The following is a 12,620-nucleotide window of genomic DNA, read 5'->3' as shown; positions in this document are numbered from 1 at the left end:
CTATACTAAAATGACTTTTTTTAAAACGTTAATAGCTCCCGTACCATATTGAGGACCTACTTACACAAAATCGCTCTCAACTTTAGTGAGGAGGTTTTTTGCTGCTCATTGTTTATCGAGGCACAATTATTATTGGCATATGGAATCAATGAAGTCGAACTGTACAATGTATGTATGTACTTACATATTTTTATAGGTATGATTAATTAATTAGTGAACATAATAATATGTTGCAGTCGTAATAATTATATATTTTTCTTTTTAAAATTGGCGAGATATTATAATAAATAATAATTATTGACACATAACTTTTTAAATTTTTATCAAAATAAAATAAAAAAGAGAGTAATTAGGTACAAATACGCAACGGATTTTGTTGCGGGTGTTTAATAGATAGAATGTAAGTATTGTTTTTTCTATTAGGTTTTAGACAAAGCGGGCGAAGCCTCGGGCGGTAAGTAAAAAAGTAAGTAACTACAACAATGTGTTTATTTAATATATAAAAAGTTAGTAATTAGCTACATTAACAGTCTTCTTTCCTATGTAGAGTTTAGCTGTTCAATCAACTGGTAGTTTTTGCCTAAATTAAAGTTTTGAAAATGAATGACGTTATCTTCAAGGTGCTCTTTGCAAAGTTCTCCTTTGGTACCTCGTATCGTTTATCAATTTTTCTTTCAGTCTGTTAACACTTCTTCTGTATATCCAGGGTTTAAATTTATACTTCCGCTCGGTGTTACACACAAATCAAATAAGTTTGCTTGGGATCCACCTATGTTTGTGGCTTGTGCGATAAAAGTAGGTATCGCTTGCGCTATAATCACTTATCCACGTTTTCTTTACATAATATTACGTTTACTTGTAATTACACTCATATAATTTTGCTTATTTTTTTCAAAAAATAAGTTAAACCATACGTTGTCAAAAGCTTGTTTCTCTTAATCCTCTTTTAATAACTCGAGCAAGCGCTGATCGCGGTTTGGATTACCTAATTCGTCTCAGCATTTGTAGTTTGTGGCTAGTGGAAACATTGGCAAACGCATGAAGCCGCCAAAATATATTCACGATACTCTTCAAGTCACTACATTTTTTCTTTAGTCTATTGTTTTCTTTGTGTAACTTACATATTTTGCTATTTTTAAGTTTTATTAGTCTTTTACAAACATAATGTTCTCCATTCATTGCAACTTCTTGTTCGTTTTTTTTCTGAAAAGAAATTGAATCGATCATAAAATGGGGAATAACATAACTACAATAAAATCATTTAATACTAGCGATCCGCCCCGGCTTCGCCCGTGGTACATGTTTACGTTTTCTCTACATAAAAACCATCCTCGTACTTCAAGGAATATAATAAAAAAAGAATTATCGAAATCGGTTCAGCCGTTCTCGAGTTATGCGCTTACCAACACATTTTGCGATTCATTTTTATATATAAGATTATAGGTAGCTGCTCGAAAAACGAAAAATAAAATATTAGTAACTAAATTGCAATATGTACCTACCTATATCATAAAGTCAAAAGTAGATACGTATCATAAAATTACGGATTATTCTATTACGAATAGATAGGTATAATGTGAACATTTATAGTAGGTACTAATCTAAGGTACTAAACTACTTACTTGCAAGCTACATTGTTCATTTTGTTCTATGTCATCAGAAGACTCATCTTCTTTATATTTTATTTCCTATAAACAAAACAAAAATATAAATAATTCATGTTCAAAATAAGTACTTAGATATCTTATCAATTAATTAAGTTACAACATAATATTATGTGTAGATATTAAAATTCAATCTTAGAGCATTAAACCATGCTCTAAGAATTCAACAGATACTAGACGAGGTATAGCTGTTTTATGTAGTCTTTTGAAGACTCACTATCCAATAATGCATAGTAATAAAAGCTCGGAAAAAAACGTAAACAACCTTTGATTAAAACAAAAAGAGGAAGATACGCTCATTCTGTTACGTACGAGTAAGTACGCGCGGGACGAGCGGGGCGAGGTTCCGTGTTCATTATAGAATATGCTAAAGTCATGGACGTATAAAATAAATTATAATATGTAGTTTAAAAAAACTAAAAAAACACGCTTTTTATAGAAAACCGAACTAAAAAAAAATGTATGCGTGTACTAGAGTACACACGTAAGAAGTGAAACTTCTTTATGACCTTAAAAATGTCACGAGTATGGCGTAACGCAAAAATGTCACGCGTACGGCCGCGGCGTAACGCGAAAATGTCACGCGTACGGCGTAACGCAAAAATGTTACACTAAATTTTTGTCCAACCCCTTTCACTTCAAAATAGAAAATAAATTTAAATGAATTTAAAGAAAATAGTGTTAAAAATTTCAATGAATATAACTAACTAAATTAATAATAGTGTGAGTAAAAAAAAAAATTTTGTTGTTTTAACAAAATCGCTTTGTTATTGAAATAAATTTTTTTGTTGCAATAACAAAATAGTTTTCTTATCAATAAAATTTGTTACTTGAACAAGCTATTCCGTTGCTTTAACAAATCGATTTATTACTTCAATAAAACTATTTTTTTTTAATAATTGAAAGATTCGGTAACAATAACGAAATAATTTTGTTGAGTGAACATATGATTTTTAATTATTTTTTTTTAAACTATTATTTGTTCTGTAGAATTAAAATTCTCTTCAGTATACAAAAATTTGTCAATATTATAGAAAACGGCTAAAGATAATTACTGGAAATAGAAATTAACATCGAGTCCTGCCTTATCGACTGTAGAGAAAAATTATAGAAAATTTTAATTATTTTCTTACCTTATCGACTATAGATGAAAATTATATAAATTATAGGTAAACCAGAATCTGATGGCAATTAGGGAAATCAAAATTTTGAGTGTGCAACCCTGGGGAAAATGGACTGAACGATCTTGATACTGCTTATTTTTTATTTTGTCCTCAATATCATTACTCACATTACATAAGTGGACAATACTGTACTTAATAATGAGATATCCACTTAATATTATATAGGTACAATACAATTAGGTATACTTACATGTATACCTAATATAGTTACAATTATACAAATTACTTTTATACAGGTAATACATACATATTATTATTTACACATACCTATATTTGTATATTCATTACCAGTATGCCATGTGAAAATATCGATATAATGATAATGTAGATCAAAACTGCTTATAATTTTTTATAAAATAAAATAAAAATAAAATAAAATTATGTTTATTTTCATAAGTATTAACAGACACACATTATAAAATTGACTTGGACAGCTTGGACTTGACGAATAGCCGTATTGGAAACTCCTGTAATAAGTTTTCATAAAATTATATTCTAATCAACAAACAATATTATAGTTACCTACATATAATATTTTTTAATTTATAGTATCAAAACGGGTAAGTTCAATTTACCAATAAAATCTTCAAAATTGAAAATTGTGATGTGTTTGACCCTTCTTCATCGAATGTTTTTCTATACACATTATAAAAAACACCTCTTGCTTGTGATCGCAGCGGCTTTTTCGACATTTTCGAAGATTTTTTAGACAAAATCCTAAAAATTATTCATCAACTGCAAAAAAGACAAATAATTTGACATCCAATTTGATAGTTGTCAAATAAGTTGCCACATAAAAATCTTTTATTTCTTAAATATAAATATGCCATCAGATTCTGGTAGACCTATAACAAAAATCATATTTTGCAAATTGAAAAATGGAATAATTTTATCAAATAAGTTAGTGTATTTTCATCGGTCCTCAATAAATCTAAAAAGTTTGAACGAAATCTGGCCGTTTAAAGTGGGTCAAAATCGCGCCCAAAGAAGTCGGTTACAAACAAACATACAAACATACAGGTGAAGCTAATAAAAAGCGTGTAAAAAGACGGACGGAGTATCGCCTAAACATTGAGTGAAGACTAGTCCGTATTATTAAAGTACTCTTTGAGACTAGTAATGGCGGCGACAAATCCATGTGTGTGTGCGCCAGGTTGATTGCCAGATGCAATAAAATTACCCCACACTTTAGTATTTTTATTTTTAATTTGTTATACTTTTTATGTGTTCTCTAACTATTAGAACCTATGCATAAATACAATTACTATTTAGCTTTGACGAATCAACCACTGGACGCGAAACCAAAGGAAAATGTATGAAAACTTGTTCAACTAATATTGGGGGGAGGAGAGGTAAGGTCTTTAATTATTATTAAAATAAATAAAATTAAATAAATAAAATGTCAGTTTATAACCAAACAAATAGGAAACATGCTTCATACGATTTCAGTATACATACACTTGAAATTTTCAAATTAACTGTCTTTTATCAGATGTCGAATTGGCTGTGATATTTTTTTTTATATGGTTGTTATATAAGGGTTAGCATAGTATACATGTTTTTGTGTGAAGAAAATGCAAAAACAAATTTGCATTTTGTATGAAATTATTTTATCGTAATTTTAAAATTAATCAACTTTACATCAACTCCCCGACTTTTGGGAGAATGAAATTCTGAAATAATGGCAACACTATGGCAACAGCTGTCCTGATGACAATGGCGGCTGTATTTTTTTCTACAAATTTTGCCGTAATCATTTTGTCATTAAAACATAAAAGAAATAACTTGCTTCCCTGTGGAATGTTGCGACACCATTTAACCACGCAAGACGGCATTTTTTTTTTTTTGTGAAACAGTGACGCAGTTAATCAGTCGGTAGTTCACGACGTAATGGCGGCCGACTAGCTTACTATGGTGAGAGTGCGTGCGTGTCTATTGTCTTTACACGATCGCTAGCTTACTACGGTGGCTTCACGTTGTTTGTTCGTAAAACGGCGTCCGTCTTTTTTTATACGTCCATGGCAAAAGTTAAATTAATTACAACATCAATGCATTCGTCCTGTCTTTGTGGTGTATTTGTCATCTTCTTTAAAATGAAATTAAACATCGTTTTATAGGTTTTCTGTAGATTATTTGGCTTATTTATTTTTTTTAACAAATAATAATTTAACATGTAAGAAGGTGTATAAAACTTCAACGTAACTATGCTGCCAGTATTTTGAAAATGAATTTGGCATTTTTATGGGTAAAACGGCAAAATGGAGATCTTCCTGTTGGATTTTTCGATCGTGAATTTGATTATACATATTTATTTGTATAGTGCAATAAAAGTTCATGATCATTATTAGACTATTTTAATAAGCATTAAATACATTTTTTTTATAACTTGTTTTAAAAAAAACGTCATAGTCGTTTTCGCTCGCGATTGAATTCATGTGACCTCCGTGATGGATATGATGAAAATAAAATGTCCCATTCTCGACTTAAATCTTCCGCTATTCGCATTCATATATTTTGAAAAATAAAAAATAATATAATTATTGTAATATTGCATTTTTTTTTAATTGAATAAAATTATTTGGTCCATATACTTATATAACTTTAGTAGCTAAGTGCTTTATGTAACAAAATAATTTTTACAATATTATAAAAAATATCATAAACCCGAATTGTCGTTCTGATAAAAAAAATGTGTGCGTGTACTTGTGTACACATGTAAGAAGTGAAACTTCTTTATGACCTTATTTTTCAAAAAATAAGGGATAAGAATCACGCGTGGTAGGGAATAGGGATATGAAAAAGATGGCGCGTAACGGAAAAATGTCACGCGTAACGAAAAAATGTTACACTACATTTTTTCCAACCCCGATAAAGACGTTTCACTTCAAAAATTTTCTTCTTCAATATTTTTACAATAGTTTTCATGCTTCTTATCTTTTTTTAACCTTTTATTTTGTTGATTAATCAACAAAAGATAGAAAGATACAAAAAAAGAACATCAGTGTCTTTTTCTTTTCTACAATGAGCCGACGAATTCGCTTATTCAGACCAAACTTTCTTGGACTATCGAAAATAAAGGTCATATCCGATATGTCTACATTTTCGAGACATCTGGGGACTACAGTTAAACTCAAACTCAAACTCAAATATTTATTTATTCAATTAGACTTCTTATAGAAGCACTTTTGAAACGTCATTACATATTTTAAAATTTACCACCGATTCGGAAAGCAGTATCTACGGAGAAGAACCGGCAAGAAACTCCATAGTTGCTCTTTTAAATCATGTTAGTTTTAAAATTTTACAAAATACATATGTAACATCATATATTATAATAACATGCCAAAGAATTGTCCTGTGGTTTTTTCGCGACAACCCTCCATGGGTTTTTATCGTCCACATATTCCTGAATACTGTAGTACGCTCTCTGAACTAGTACATTTTTTATATAAGTTTTAAATTTAGAACTACTAAACTCTTTAATATTATGAGGAATTCTATTGTAAAAGCGTATATCTTGACCCATAAATGAATTTTTAACTTTAGCTAATCGGAAAAATGGCATTTCAATTCTATTTCTGTTCCTTGTGCCATAACAGTGTCTATCAGGAGATACCGACTTACACACAAGAGTAGGAACTCTTGTGTGTAAGTCGGCGTTTTTGTGTACATGCAAAATATTATTAAATATATACTGTGATGGTACAGTAAGGATACCAGTATTCTTAAAGAGATCTCTTAGTGAGTCACGAGCACGTAAATTATATATAGAACGAATGGCTCTTTTCTGTAAGATAAATATAGTTTCTATATCTGCTGCCCTGCCCCATAGTAGAATTCCATAGGACATAATACTATGAAAGTAGCTGAAATAAACCAATCTAGCTGTATCTTCATCGGTGAGATGCCTTACCTTTCGGACTGCATATGCTGCTGAACTGAGCTTACCTGCAGCGGTGTTGACATGGGCTCCCCACTGTAGTTTCTCGTCCAATGTTAACCCAAGAAATACAGTCGATTCTGTAGGGTGTAATACCTCCCCGTTCAAGGTAATATTTCTGCTTAACTTTTTAACGTTTGGTAGTAAAAATTCAACACAAGTTGTTTTTTTGGCATTTAATAATAAATTATTAGCAGTAAACCAGTCGGATATGTGTAAAAGAGCACTGTTCACTTCGTCAACATTTGGGTCATGCCTATCCACATTAAATATTAATGAGGTATCATCTGCAAACAGAACTATTTCACACCTATCCTGTAAATAATAAGGTAGATCATTGATATATACCAAGAACAAGAAGGGTCCTAAAATAGATCCCTGTGGAACACCAATGTTAATTGACGCACCGCTAGAACGTTCTCCATTAACAACTACAGTTTGTATCCTATCATGCAGGTATGAGGCTATGAGGTTCTGAGCTTGTCCTTTAATCCCATAGTGACTAAGTTTACGCCATAAAGTACAATGTTCAACGCAGTCAAATGCCTTGGAGAGGTCACAAAATATCCCCAAAGCATTTTTTGAGTTTTCCCATGCCTTATATATATGTGTTAGTAGTGCAACTCCAGCATCTGTGGTTGAGCGCCCCTTTGTGAAACCAAACTGTTTGGTGTGCAGCAAATTATTAAATGCAAAGTGACTAGTCAATTGGTTTAATATTAACTTTTCGAATTTAGTTACATTCGGGGGTTAAATTCTCATGATTCTAAAACAAGTGAAAGAAATAATTTAAGTAAAATAATGAATTACATATATTATTATTAGCTTAATTATTAGGCGTTCCGGTAACCTAACAGCTATTAATAAGTCTAATATATTTGAAATTAGATGTATTAAAAATACCTAAAATCTTTATTTCTTGTTTCACTAGCTGAAAATCGTATTAACTGTTAACAGCTAATAGCTGCGTCCCTCGTGTTACTTGCAGTTATTTTCTTGTAAACTTTTAACTTAACCGAAATAAGATGTATGAATTATCTAGGCTTAAATCTATCTTCATTCAAAGTATCATCTATATTTATCCAGACATTTCAGCATGAAGGCTCGTAAAATTAATCAATTAAAACATGTCAAACAAAATCACATACAGTAAAGGTACTCGTAACAATTATTACCTCTAAAATGGGAACAGAATTTTTCATCAGTAGCGTTAATCCTTTCTTTGATGTATATTTATCCTCATTTTTAAAATGGTTACTACATATCCTACTACTACTTGAAGGCATCCAGTCATGTTCGCATCTTTGTTGACGAACAACTGTGATCCAAAATTGTAGATACTCCTCGTCGGAAGGAAATCTATGGAAAAATTAAATAGCTATATTATGTACCTTTTCAAATTTCAATAATCCTTCAACGGTTTTATACAGAAAAATTAAAACGATTAAGATAAAGAAATACGTGTTGTACTTAGTTACTTACATTCAGAAAATGTTTGTTAACATATTAATTATGATTTATGTCCAACAGTGGAAGAGTGGACGAGACTGGGCTGATGATTATGATGATGTTATTCTGTATTTATGTAAATGGATTTGTGTTAATTTATCAAAATCTGTATTTACGTCATGTGTGTCCAAACAGGCTGATAAACAAACATACTAAAAAATGTATCTACATCAACATAATCTTTGAACACAGTGTAGACCGTACGCTAGCTTTGTCACACTAGTGATTGAAGCAATGTTTTATCCCTTTCATAATTCCAATACACATGTCATTCATTAATTGCAAATTGTTATTTTTGCTCTTAAATTGTAATATTTTAACACATTTACCTGTGATATGATATTCCTTTATCTTTCTTTATTTTTTTATCGTAATTTGTGCACTTTCTGAACACACAAGAAGGCATTATTGATAACTTTAACTTAACTTTAATATCGGCACGTGCGCTCGCTGTGACGGTAACAATCTGACTGATTGCACTGGACACAAACAGGACCAATTCACGGTATGCGTTTTGGTGCGTTGGTGGCATCTGTACCTCTTGTTGGTCACTACATAGTATAATTCATTACTATATTACTTGCTCTATGCTCTGTGCATAGTTTAGAATAAAGTCGCTTTCTCTGTCCCTATAACCCTTTGTATGCTTAAATCTTTAAAACTACGTAACCGTAATTACGCAACCTAGTTCAGAATCAGTAATAGAATCGATTGCAATGTTTTTAACAAAACCATAATTAACGTACACCTACCAACTATGGGACAGAACAAAAAGTATGTAACTTCATGAGTGTTTAAAGTTGAAAGTATCATTATAATTTTTTTTAAACTGATTCTGTAAAAGAAAATGGTTGACCGATGTTTCGGTTTTCGGTATATACAGGGTGTCCCATTATTGGTATACTAAGCGCGAAGGGACTTGTAGTTTTGCATACACTGATCACGTTAAAAATACTTAAACGACAAAATTACGTTAGAAAATTTATGCTAAATTTTTCCTGATAATTCATGTTTTCTTCTCTAGCTTCGCGCAGCCGGTACCGGTAGGTAGGTATATACCGCTTCTCTATTGTGAGCATTTTGTCTATGAAAACATAATCAAACGATAGCTCACGTGCTGGTGACCAAGTTGGGTTGATTGTTATGGGTATACACAGAGTTTTAAGAATTCATCCATTTGAAAAAAAAATGCGTCTGGAATTTTATAAGTATTTTTTACGTATTCAGCGTATGCAAAACTCCTTTGAGCTAAGTAATAAAATACCAACAGTGGTGGGACACCCTGTTTAAAGCGCATCACACACGTTGAAAATAATGTAAAATATATTTTATCTTAGAGCATATATCCGATTATCGCTCGCCACACAAATCCTATGAGCCATAACACACGACGAAGATAATATATATTTTACCTTCAAATACCAAGCGATAAGCCATTTATAGGCCGGGAGATACTGACACAAAAATTCGGGTCATTTGTAATAGGATGGCGGTTCTACAGTGGTCTTAGTACGCAATGACAAAAAGAAAAATGATGGTCAGAACGCTGATACCGGATACCTTAAGATACTGTAATATTTTATATTAGAGAATCTTAACATAAAATATTATAGTATCTTCACCGTGTGTGTTGCGCTACCCCTCATGACAAAATAAAAAATATGGTTTAACTATAAACAAGTAGGGATTATCTCATATCAACACCCTGAGCGAAGCGGGGTACCACAGCTAGTTTCATGTTGAATTTTATTTATACACCTTATATATGTCGTGGCCATATCGTAAATTTGCTCATTTCATGATATGATTGGCCATTTCACGAAATGGTCGCATTTCGTGAAATGGCCAATTTCGTTTGGCCACATCATGATGTGGCTTGAGCAGATCAATGATAAGAAATCGTTTCACGATGTGGCCAACTAAACGCGCGGTTTTTTCATGAAATGATCAAAATTATTTGATCATATCGTGAAATACTAATAGTTACATTAATCATTGGTAGAGGCGCTGCAAGCTCTGTGTTTATGTGATAAGATGGCGGCTGTTGGCGAAAATTTAATTATTCGCAGTTAAAAACTTCATAATTCGTTTAATAACAATATGAAGAAAGTCATAGCAAAGAATTTACGACGGTTCGAGTACTATGGAAAATGTGGATATCTTATATGTATTGAAGAAAAAATGCGTCTTAAATAAAATAATTTAAGACGCATTTTTTCTTTTAGGGTATATATTTATGTCGCGGAAGAATTCTAACAAATACCCGCGGCCCCATCATTAAAGCGGCTCGACGGAACACAGTGGGGTTTTAGTCGGTAAGAATCCGACATAACCCACGGCTCCTTCCCCGGGGGCCGTGGGTATCTTTGGAAGATCCGCTTCTGGCACTCGCCGGCCGCTGCCGCGGCACGCTCGCTTTGCTCGCTTTGCTCGCTCGGCTCGTGCGTTGTTTATCAGTCTAACCTAACCTAACCTAACTGTTTTTTATTGCAAAAACGATTCGCTTCTGGCATTCGCCGGCCGCTGCCGCGGCACTAACATAAATGACATTAAACAAGTTTTTAGAATATTCTGATTTTTTTAAATATCTTATGGACTCTTTATAATTATTTTATACGATCTGGCCAAATGTGGATGGCCAAATCGTGAAACGTTGACGATTTAACGATCTGATCAAACTATGTTGGCCATTTCATGAAATGCGACCGTTTCGTGAAATGATCGATCATATCATGAAATGAGCAAATCTACGATATGGCCACGACATATACACAGTAAACATAACAAAATATAAAATAATGAAACATAATTATGAAGCTAATCAATTAATCTACACCATTACATTGTTTGTTGTATTGTATTGCTTGTTATAATAAAATAACTACTTTTTACACGCTTTTTATTAGCTTCACCTGTATGTTTGTTTGTAACCGACTTCTTTGGGCGCGATTTTGACCCACTTTAAACGTTTACGATTTCGTTCAAACTTTGTAGATTTATTGAGGACCGATGACAATACACTAATTTGATAAAATTATTCCATTTTTCAATTTGCAAAATATGATTTTTGTTAATTTAACTATACAATTTTCATCTATAGTCGATAAGGTAAGAAAATAATTAAAAATTTCTATAATTTTTCTCTACAGTCGATAAGGCAGGACTCGATGTTAATTATTACACGCTTTTTATTAGCTTCACCTGTATGTTTGTATGTTTGTTTGTAACCGACTTCTTTGGGCGCTATTTTGACCCACTTTAAACGACCAGATTTCGTTCAAACTTTTTAGATTTATTGAGCACCGATGACAATACACTAACTAATTTGATAAAATTATTCCATTTTTCAATTTGCACATCGCTAAATCGATAAAAATATCAAAACAAATAAAAATATTTTCAGTCATTTTATTATACCTACCTCAATTATAGGAACTGCTGTTTTTTTTAATCTACGTAATTTCTTTTTCGTCTCATATATATCTCCTTCGTTGAAATGTTCCGAGCAGATTGTTGAATGTTTTGCTGGCATCCAATCAATCTCCCGCCTTTGAGTCCTGATTATCTTTATCCACTTTTCCTTCATACACCCATCTTTAGGAAATCTAAATTGAAACGTGTTTTAATATTCATACACATTTTAAATGATAAGTAATTCAAATTAAAAAATGTTTTTTTATTAAAATAAACTGTTACAAGTACTTTTGAGTTGTCGATCGAATCTATCAATATTTAGTAACATGATTTAAAAACAATTTCAGGTTTTATATAATTTTGTGAGGGTGAATAAAGACTAGTTCCATTTTCCTCAACTTCCCCTAGCAGTGGAAATTCCGAGTAGCAGTTCGCCGCCATCGCCATTATCACCAATACAGTTGTTCTCTCTTTCACTCTCACGCACGAGACATAATACATGTCTCACTCATGTACTTCGTAATAACAACTGCCGATTAAAATATAAAAGTAACATTTTTCGGTTAGAATAAATATTCACAGTACTTACGTATGAAATGAAACTGTTTTATTTTCCCTAACAGTTACAGTATAATTCCTGCAACGTCTAAAAACACACGAAGGCATTTTGTTGGACACTTTTACAATAATACGCGTTAATTAAAAGAACGTCCAGCCACGACGCTGAATGGTGCGTGACTAAGTGAAACTCGGGCACTTACACTGAGCTGAGTTTTTTCTTGCCAAAATAGAGAGCGGGCTGAGCGGGTAATGTATCTAAAGCTTTTTTATATATCATAGGTTATCCCCACAGGTTATCCCTGTTTTTGTTGTCCTAACAAATAATTTTTATGCGTGCATGTAACTTAG

At 32.1% G+C, this 12,620-nt stretch overlaps 1 protein-coding gene and 1 long non-coding RNA gene across 2 annotated transcripts in view; one reads left to right on the top strand and one right to left on the bottom strand.

Moving 5' to 3' along the window:
- LOC149488349 (uncharacterized) overlaps window positions 1-12,620 on the top strand; it is a 97,840-nt gene that overhangs the window by 85,048 nt on the left and 172 nt on the right. The window lies entirely within an intron of this gene.
- LOC149488350 (THAP domain-containing protein 1-like) lies at window positions 411-12,477 on the bottom strand. Its single transcript, XM_089695061.1, has 4 exons — window positions 12,301-12,477; window positions 11,719-11,902; window positions 1,623-1,688; window positions 411-1,203 (listed from the first exon to the last, which is right to left on the bottom strand). The coding sequence occupies exons 1-4, from the start codon at window positions 12,375-12,377 to the stop codon at window positions 982-984; spliced, it is 549 nt and encodes a 182-aa protein (XP_089551187.1). The 5' UTR covers window positions 12,378-12,477; the 3' UTR covers window positions 411-981.

The sequence above is a fragment of the Colias philodice genome, chromosome 5, assembly GCF_061535455.1.
Source record: "Colias philodice isolate Cphi_HAF_F1 chromosome 5, ilColPhil1 Martin Lab GWU primary, whole genome shotgun sequence".
Classification (NCBI taxonomy): domain Eukaryota; kingdom Metazoa; phylum Arthropoda; class Insecta; order Lepidoptera; family Pieridae; genus Colias; species Colias philodice.
Note: the sequence above shows the minus strand (reverse complement) of the source record. Positions and strands in the feature narration are given on the sequence as shown.

Excerpts from the sequence above, each read along its gene's own strand:
- LOC149488350 (XM_089695061.1), bottom strand. The coding sequence starts at position 12,377 with ATGCCTTCGTGTGTTTTTAGACGTTGCAGGAATTATACTGTAACTGTT. Across the intron at positions 11,903-12,300 it reads AAAACAGTTTCATTTCATAC|ATTTCCTAAAGATGGGTGTA; the intron begins GTAAGTACTGTG and ends GTTTCAATTTAG. Across the intron at positions 1,689-11,718 it reads CAGCAGTTCCTATAATTGAG|GAAATAAAATATAAAGAAGA; the intron begins GTAGGTATAATA and ends TTTTGTTTATAG.